Below are 10,000 nucleotides of genomic sequence, written 5' to 3'. Positions count from 1 at the left end.
TAAACAGAGTGTTACTGACAGACTGGGAAGAGAGGAGCCGCAACAATGGAGAATATGAGGAAAATAATCAACATTCAAGCAGGAAAACCTGTTCTAGTAGAATCAAGGCTTTGTAAAAGGGCATAATGGATCGTCTTTCGGTTTGTTGTGAATGTGCTGGTGAATAAGGCTGTGACTCACACACACACACACACACACACACACACACACTCATGAATAGTTCAGCTTTATTGATCTTCCATCATGAAGACACTCATGAGTCAGAAGTGGACGTCTGTCAGATTTCACATACTGTCACGACTCCCACTTCTGATCCACAGCTTTCGTCTCAGTTAGACGTTTGTTTTCCTCAGACTGTGAGTCAGGCGTATCTCATGTGTGTGTGTGTGTGTGTGTGAGCTGTAGATGTAGATTCCTTCATTTACAAGCCAGACTCTTGAGATGAAATCAGTCCATCATCAGGGCTTCGGGGAAATCACACTCCAGCCACAGAATCATGTCATCTTTTCTCCGGCTATCCGCAAATGAATCTTTATTGAGTTCTCCAGGAAACCTCTGGGGCTAATGTGTCTCTTTAAGAGATTTAATCATCATGTTGTGGGCTGAAGTTCAGCACACACACTTAAAACGTCGTTAAACTACGTTGCATGTGAATAAGATGCTGGTATTTGAGCTGACATGTAGAAATGGTGCTTTTGTTGTGTGAATTCAGCCCTCAGTTTCTGCATAAACTTGGATCAGTTTGCCTGATTTCATGATCTATTTTGTCTTTGAAGTATGAAATTATGAAACATTTACACTAGCGTTTAAAAGTTTGGGGTGAGTACGATTTTTAATACTTTAATTCCGCAGGGAAACATTAAATTGATAAAAAGGGACAGTGAACACATTTATAATGTTAGAAAAGATTCTGTTTCAAATAAATGCTGTTTTTTTACTTTCTATCATCAGAAAATCCTGAAAAATAAAATGTATTACGATTTCCACAAAAACATGAAGTGCGTTCAACACTGATAATAATCATAAATGTTTCTTGATCATCAAATCCTCATATTAGAGTGATTTCTGAAGGATCATGTGACACTGAAGACTGGAGTAATGATGCTGAAAATTCAGCTTTGATCACAGGAATAAATTACACTTTACTATATATTCACATAGAAAACAGTTATTTACATTGGAATAATATTTCACAATTTTTACTGCATTTTTCTCAAATAAATGCAGCCGTTATGAGCAGAAGAGACTTATTTCAAAAACATAAAAAAAAATCTGACCGACCCCAAACTTTTTAAACCGTAATGTATATTAAATATATGATAAGGCCAGTGAAATAAGTCGGCCTGCGAGTCTATAAAAGGAAAAGCCACAGTTGATGTCACAGTTGTGCGTCTGACAGGCGTATCCATCACAGCATGATCGTGTTTGGCTGCGGATCCTGCCAACTTTATCAAGAGTGTAAGTGGAAATGCTGTGAGACCTATTTAAAGTCCATCACATCGTTTCTTCCTGCAGGCTTGAGTCTCACACACACACACACACACACACACACACACACTGGAGTGATGCCAGGTTCGAGCTCGTGACCCAGAGAGACTCTCTGCTCTTTCAGTCGAGCTGAGCTCATGATTTATGGCTCTGAGAGAAGAAATCTGTTCCTGAACTTACAGAGACAGCGTTTTAATGCACCGTGGGCTGCGGGTTCGTGCGGTTTTTATAATGACTTTTAATTTAAGCTAAGCTGTGAGAAACTGGCCGTCTGCATCTACTCGCTCTGAGAGGAAGTACAAAGGAGAGCAAGTGATTTCAGGTCGTAAAATTTGTAAAAAGATGTTGTGCTCATGGGGACCCAGGTTTGAGTGTGTGTGTGTGTGTGTAAATGTATATTATATTTAAAAAAAATAAAATAAACATACTAAAACATTAAATTCATTGCATTTTATGATACATTTTAATATATGTATGTATATATATATATATATATATATATATATATATATATATATATATATATATAATAAACATACAAAATAATATTTTCTTTGTTTATTGGTTCTATTATGTATGTTTTGATTATATATTTTATTTCAAAAATACAATAAACATATACTCAAATATATCATAAAATATAATATTTTAATATTAAAAAATATTTTATATATTTTTTAATATTGTTTTTATTTTATATATTTTTCTACAAATAATTATTTGTAATATATAAAAAATATATATATTATATATATATTTATATATTATAAATAATATAAATGTTCTAAAATATAAAAAATAAATATATTTTATTGTATTTTATTATATATTTTATTTAATTTTATATTTATTTTTTATTAAAAAGCATATGTACTAAAATATATAAGACAATTATTTTTATTTTTATTTTTTATGTGTTCTCAGACCTCTTTTGTTTTCAGTAATATTTCTATAACCCTCTCTTATGATGTGAAATGATGTATTTGCTGCAGTTCTCGTGTGTTTATGTCCTGATGACCTGTACGTCTCTCATGCACTCAGAGGCACATTTAGGGCTTTAATCCGGTTTACACATGTTTGACCGTATGTTGTGTGTGTGTGTTTTATCCTGCTCTCCCAGTACAATCCGGATCAGTCGTAAGGGATGGCACATGCTTCTGAACTTCTGCTTCCACTCGGCCCTGACGTTCGCTGTGTTCGCTGGAGGCATCAACCGAATCAAACACCCCATCATCTGCCAGGCCGTGAGTCTCGTGCCTTTTCATCTCTCCCTCATGTGTAGCGGTGTGTACGGAGCTCGCTGTGTGTGTGTGTTCATGTTTTTCATGCACTCGGCCTCTGACCGTAATGAAAACACGTTACACACTTGAAGTGATCTATACAGAGCTTCACGTATGTGCACTTTAGATGCTGTGGTGCCTTCAGGTGCTCTCAGCGGCTCTTTCAGACTCCTCTGGTGTGCAGCGCTGACGGGCTTCGTCATTGTGTAGAAGACTGCATTTCATCCCACATTATGGACTAAAGAATTAAAGTTTGGGTCAGTGGGACGCTGTAGGTTTCTATAAGTGCGGCGGGTTTGTTTGTCAGCGTCCTCATTCGGTCCTGAACGCTGCAGGCTTCACATCAATCTCGTATTGTAGAAGACACAATATTACAATCTACACTTCTCACTGCTTTTTAATTCTACTTTATTGAATGCGAATTTGCATCCTGTTCACTCATAATCAAATCAAATTCAGTAATTTAAAAACAATTTAATAACATTATATAACGTTTGCATGCTTTTGAGAGGGCTCAATTCACTAAAGATGCACTGATATTACAATTCTGACTGATATAATAAGCTGATTATGATTTTTATGTTATGGCCAATAACCTATAGTAAATTTGCATCCTGTTTGCTGATCATATTCAAATAAAATTCAGAAATTTTAGTTGAGACATTTACAGTTAAATTTTGAATGGTGCACAATCCTGAATTAAACACATGCATATGACCCAGTGATAAATTCTCTAGAGATGCACTGATATTACAATTCTGACTGGTCTAATAAGCCAATATAATTTTTATGTTATGGCCAATAACTGATAAATGTCCTATCCACCTTATACGCCCCATGATGCTTTGCGCAAATTATGGGTGTAACTTCCGTTAAGCTGTAAACAATCAGTGAAATGCTCGCTCTATGAACGCGATATGTTTAAAAAGTGTCACGAGATTACATTAATCTACTCACCCTTCAACCATCGAACATTAAAAGGAAATTTAAAAGTGTAAAAGCATCAACAAGGTACTTTTAACAGACCAAACAACCCCAAAAGCGTGTAATATGTAGTAATATATATATCTGTATTATGTAACTTACTGTATGTCGCCTTAATCAAAAATGTTCATTAACTTCAGCATTACCTGATACTATTTCAAAGTGATTTCCTAAATTTTGACAGATTATAAATTGCATTTACCTGTGAAAACAAACCTGGAAAGAGACGTGAGTCTTCGTGCATTCCAGTGAATTACTAATGGAATATATCGTAAATTAAATTCGGGAGAACAGACCACAAATGTGCAGTATATGTTGACCTTTTTCATACTTTTACAGAAGATTGCAAAGGGAAAAAAGAAAATACGAGGAAAAGAAGCAGCGACTGAAAAGAGCTCTTCATAGATATTCTTGTTATAACGTCATGTTAAAATAGCAAGTGTAATGTTATTCTCATGATGTCTGAAAATAAATCATGAAGGAAAATTGACAGATCAGCTTTATTTGATTCGTTTCAGCCTTTTTGAATGGAAGTTCCCCAAACCGGAAGTGCCTCCCATAATTGAAAACGCAGTAAGCTCGTCAGGAATATGGTGGATAGTTAAAATCTGTGCTTTTTTGAATGGAGAAAATGTCTTTAATGCATTCGATGAGTCAAAAATCTCCAGTTGGCCAGCAGAGCTCAGAGTTACAGGTTAATCATTGGATCCTGATGATTAAAAGAGGTTTTATTGAAGAGAATGTGTGTGTGATTAAACAAGCAGTATTGCTTATATGCTTTTAATGAGAGAGTGCTGTATCTTCGAGCTAGTTAGCTCTAAATGATGGCAAGAGTAATTTCTAAATGGGTGGCGAAGAGTGTAAATATCTGATAAATTGATAGCACAGCGCCAATATTATAAATATATTCCCCTGTGGTGCCATTCTGATTGTTTAGATGATTTAGTCTGTGAATATGATGTTTGATTGGTTAGTTGAGAGGTTTGTGTGAGGGGTTTGATGTATTTAAGAACTGGTCTTTCATTTTTCACTTTGAATGTGCTGTCTGTCTTTAAAAGAAGTCTTTTCTGCTCACCAAGGCTGCATTTATCTCATCAAAAATATTTACAATAAAAATACAATAAAAATTGTGAAATATTAATGCAATTTAAAATAGCTGTTTTCTATCTGAATATATTGTAAACAATAGTTTATTCCTTGAAATAAGTATTTTCTGCTCACCAAAGCCGCATTTATTTGATCAAAAAACATTACAGTAAAAAAAATACAGTAAAATTGTGAAATAATATTGCAATTTAAAATAGCTGTTTTCTATCTGAATATATTGTAAACTATAATTTATTCCATGAAAGGAGTCTTTTTTTTGCTCACCAAGGCTGCATTTATTTGATCTAAAAAAAGTTAAGTTAAAAAATACAGTAAAAATTGTGAATAATGTTGCAATTTAAAATAACAGTTTTCTATGTGAATATATTGTAAACTGTAATTTATTCCTGTGACCAAAGATGATATATATTTTTTTTTTTTTTTTTTTTTTTTTTAAGCATAATTACTCCAGTTTTCAGTGTCACATGATCCTTCATAAATGTTTCTTGATCATCAAATCATCATATTAGAGTGATTTCTGAAGGATCATGTGACACTGAAGACTGAAAATTCAGCTTTGCATCACAGGAATAAATTACATTTTAAAATGTGTTCACATAGAAAACCGCAATTTTAATTTCTAATTACATTTCACAATTTTTACTGTATTTTCGATCAAATATATTCAGACTTGGTGAGCAGAAGAGACATTTCAAAATCATTCAAAATCACAGAAACGCAGATTTGCATGCGACTGATCTCGTTGTTCTGGTGAGAAGCTCCAGTCGGATGTCTCAGGGTTTGTCGGGGGTTTTCTGTAAGGGTTCAGTGTCACGGCTCAAGGTCGTTCTCAGATTTATATTCATTCATCTTCATGTGTTTCATCTGAGAGGGATGTAGAGAAGCCGGATTTGATTGGCCGAGTGACGGATGACATGGGAAAGTGTAATCTGTGTAATGGGAATGCGTCGTCGGTCAGTGTCTCCTGATGATATGGATCTGGGTTTTATCCTTCTGGGTAATTTCACACGAGTGTGTGTGAACATATATGTTGTTTTCTCAGACCACGCGGCTCCCCAGACGAGAAATATATGATTATTTTATTTGCTGTCTCTGCAAACAGAGTGATGCGTAAGTGGATGTGAGAAATTATATTTAGTCAGGATTCCCGCTGAATATATGACAGCGCAGCGTTTCATTCAGAGACGGGAACTGTATACAGTTATATGTTCAGCTGAGCGAGCTTAACGTTGATCTGTGTGTGTTATTGTAGTGTCATTAGGATGCAATTCCAGTTTTTATTTTAATAGGCCTGGTTGTTTAATTGGCCTTGAGATTATTAAGATCAGTCACTATTTCAGTTATTTTTTGTGTCTCATTTTCCATTGGATACATCCGGTTCAATGGTCATGAGACACATTACGCAACATTAATGTCACTGTCATTCCAACCTGATGTGTTTCATGTATTTGATTTGAGAGATAACAACCAAAGGCACAATTATCACTAATCAAAGCTGTTAAAGAGGCTAATTACGTCTGTCCCATTTGCTTTCATTAAGCTTTACTATCATAAATCTGTGATATACTGTATATACTACTACTGTTAAAAGTTTGAGGTCAGTAAGATTTTTTAATAGTTTTGAAATGAGTCTCTCCTGCTCACCAATGCTGCATTTATTTGATCAAAAATACAGTAAAAATTGTGTAATATTATTCTAATGTAAATAACTGTTTTCTATGTGAATATACAGTAAAGTGTAATTTATTCCTGTGATCAAAGCTGAATGTTCAGCATCATTACTCCAGTCTTCAGTGTCACATGATCCTCCAGAAATCACTCTAATATGATGATTTGATGCTCAAAATACAGTTATGATTATTATTATGAATATGTTTGTGGAAACCGTGATACATTTTATTTCTTGGGATTCTTTGATGAACAGAAAGTTCAAAAGAACAGCATTTACTTAAAATATTTATTTTTTGCAATGTTTTAAATGTCTTTACAGTCACTTTTTAATGCATCAAGTAAAAGTATTATTTATGAGCATATTCATGTATTTACATGATACTTCAAATATGCTTCTGAAAATAGCATGCTTTAGTTTTATCTGGAATTGTTTCAGTGTGTTTTGCGCCTCAAACACTGTTCTGTGTGTGTGTGTTTCAGGTCGGGATCGTGTTGCATTACTCGTCTCTGTCCACTATGCTCTGGTTGGGTGTAACGGCACGAAACATCTACAAACAAGTGACCAAAAAACCCCAGCAAGCTCAGGACGGAGATCACGCGCCGCCTCACCCGAAATCCCCCATGCTGAGGTACGAACCGTCGGAAACACGCGTTTGCTCGACTCCAGACGTTGTTCTCTGGTTATGACACTCTCAGAGTTGATTTGAACACATTAGCCGCTTGGTGCTTGACATTATTCTGAAGAGAATGAGATGAAGCTCTTCCAGTGAAGATCCAGCATCAGGATGGTGATTGTGACCTTAACGTTAACCTTCTGTCAGTGTCAAGATGATAAACACAGGGCACATTCCACATGTGAATAAAGCAACCGGAGAGAGAATAAGAGTGAGGTCACAGTGTCTCATAACTTCGTCACACACTGATTTGTGTCTAAAGTAGTTATCTTCACCCTTGGGCTGGTCAGTGTACGGTAGTTACCGCGGTAGGTCTGTCGATGGGTTGGTGTGTTTTAATTGTTGAGTTCAGTTGTCTATCCTTGTTAAACGCACAACTTTGTACGTTAATAACAATTTATTAGGGCTGTCAAGCGATTACATTTTTTAATCGTAATTAATCACAAATTAATTGCACAGCAAATTTGGCTGAGAAATGACCCCCAAATGATCATTTTAAGTCATTATTGTGTAGCCTGACGTGGTCATACTCAGACTCTAGTCAGAATGTGAGTCTGATCTGCTCCATTGGGCTGTGATTATGGGGCGTTTCAACCGAACCAGGAAGGGAAATGCCTCTGCACTGTTGGATAGACCTACAGCCAATCAGAGCAACGGAGTAAGTGACGTATGTTCTTCATTCATGTTTCCGATCGACAAATGCCTTGATCGCGGTTCTCTGTTCCTCTTTAAAATGAATGCGCTGTCGATATCTTCTATAACAGATGCGATGGCGGATACCGAGCCGGAGCCTCTCCTCGGACAGCACGCCAAATATGCATTTACTCTATCTGACTTATTTGTAAGTGTGAAATCTCAGTTTTCCAGCGGCAGCCATCTTTGTTGTAAACGAATTCAACCCAAGCGCTCTTTGGTGACATGGATGATTACGTTCCTGTTGATCATCTGTCCATCATCGTATTAAAGGAGAACTCCGGTCAATTTTAACATTGAGCTCATTTTTTTGTACATTTGGAGTGCTGTCAGTACAGAGAACAACGACAGAAATCAGTGTTGCCTACACCGTGTTATCCTCTTTTTAAAATGTGCACCCTGTTGACTTCAATGGGGCAAGTTTTAAACCTGCTTTTAGCCTCTTAACATCCTTGATGTGTCATTACAAGTGCACAGGTCATGTGAGTGATTCCTTCGGAGTGAACACGGGTCAATCTGACTGCAGTAGATGTGAAAGATATGTATAAAAATGATGTTATTTAAGCCAGCGCACATACCTGTGTTTACATCCTGTTTTCGGCCGAAGTCCAAAGTAGTCGATTGTCGAATTCACGCGCGTGATCATAGGTACTAAACCAATGTGCGTGAACTCGACAATCGATTACTATGGACTTCGGCCGAAAACAGGATGTAAACAGGTATTTTCGCTGGCTTAAATAACATCACTTTTATCCATATCTTTCACATCTACTGCAGTCAGACTCACCCGTGTTCACTCTGAAGGAATCACTCACATGACCTGTGCACTTGTAATGACACATCAAGGATGTTAAGAGGCTAAAAGCAGGTTTAAAACTTGCCCCATTGAAGTCAACAGGGTGCAAATTTTAAAAAGAGGATAACACGGTGTAGGCAACACCGATTTTTGTCGTTGTTCTCTGTATTGACAGCACTCCAAATGTACAAAAAAAATGTTAAAATTGACCGGAGTTCTCCTTTAAGCCCGCCCTGACAATTTGATTGGTCCGAACAGCTTTTGTTCGAGCATAATAACTCCACAACGGATCAAGTCCAGACCGAACTTCCCGACCTAAAAATGTTGTGGGCGGGGCTAAGTTCGGCTGCCATCCAGGCTAATTATTGTGTTAACTGTGAAAATGTGTTCAAACGCCGATTTATTCAGGAATTAAGTAAATGGCTCTCTTTATGAATGGGTCGTTGAATCATTGGTTCGCCCGATTGATTCGCTCAAAACGAAATATCAAGGCCGTCTTGAACATTTATTTATTTATACCAGATTTACAAATGAGGACGTCCCTAAAGGGAGGATTTGGGAGATTTTTGCCAGCTTTTGGTCACGTCTGGGTACAAATATGGCCCCAAAATATAGTTAAGTAGACACACACACACACACACACACAGCTTCACTATAAAACAAATATATTTAACACAGCTTGTCTGCTCGTCGGCTGGTGCTTCACAGTTTTTAATCTGGGATTTTTAGTACTTCTGGGTTTATTGTGTTGAAAGTAGGTCACGTTGTGTTCTCTCAGCGGTGGTTCAGAGACGGTCGGGCCGTGAAGACGCGAGTCAGATGCTGTAAACCGTTCAGCACGACGCTCCATTTACACTTCAATTCAGCCTTTCCTCCTATTAATCTGGTTCTTAATTAACAGAGAACATGAGGATGGTTCCTCAGTACTAGAGTACAGCCCAGTATACACTGATAAATGAAGTTATTTCTTTAAGTGTATGTGAAACTGTAAATGCAAACATTAGTGTGTGTGTGTGTGTGTGTGTGTGTGTGTGTGTGTGTGTGTGTGTGTGTGTGTGTGTGTGTGTGTGTGTTTGTGTGTGCTATGGCCAGAGAATACTGCAGATAATAGTATAGTATAAGCTGGATCAATATCTCGGTGGTGTTTCTTCTCATCTGTGATGTGCACTTCCATGAGTTTGATTGAAACTTGTTTCTTCTCCAGAGTGATTCTGCTGTGCGACCGCAAGCGACATGATTGTTTTTTCATTTATCCGTCTTCAGAATTATTCTCTCACGCTTCAAATCTCCTGCGGTTCATTTTATGT

The 10,000-nt window shown here is 36.8% G+C and overlaps 1 protein-coding gene across 1 annotated transcript in view; it reads left to right on the top strand.

The window, feature by feature from the left end:
• adgra1b (adhesion G protein-coupled receptor A1b) overlaps positions 1 to 10,000 on the top strand; it is a 158,647-nt gene that overhangs the window by 136,924 nt on the left and 11,723 nt on the right. Inside the window, exons 16-17 of the mRNA XM_079855666.1 lie at positions 2,609 to 2,732; positions 7,011 to 7,159. Of these exons, the coding sequence (XP_079711792.1) occupies positions 2,609 to 2,732; positions 7,011 to 7,159 (273 nt within the window). The remainder of the gene's footprint in view (positions 1 to 2,608; positions 2,733 to 7,010; positions 7,160 to 10,000) is intronic.

This window comes from Squalius cephalus (assembly GCF_949319135.1).
Source record: "Squalius cephalus genome assembly, chromosome: 21".
Classification (NCBI taxonomy): domain Eukaryota; kingdom Metazoa; phylum Chordata; class Actinopteri; order Cypriniformes; family Leuciscidae; genus Squalius; species Squalius cephalus.
Note: the sequence above shows the minus strand (reverse complement) of the source record. Positions and strands in the feature narration are given on the sequence as shown.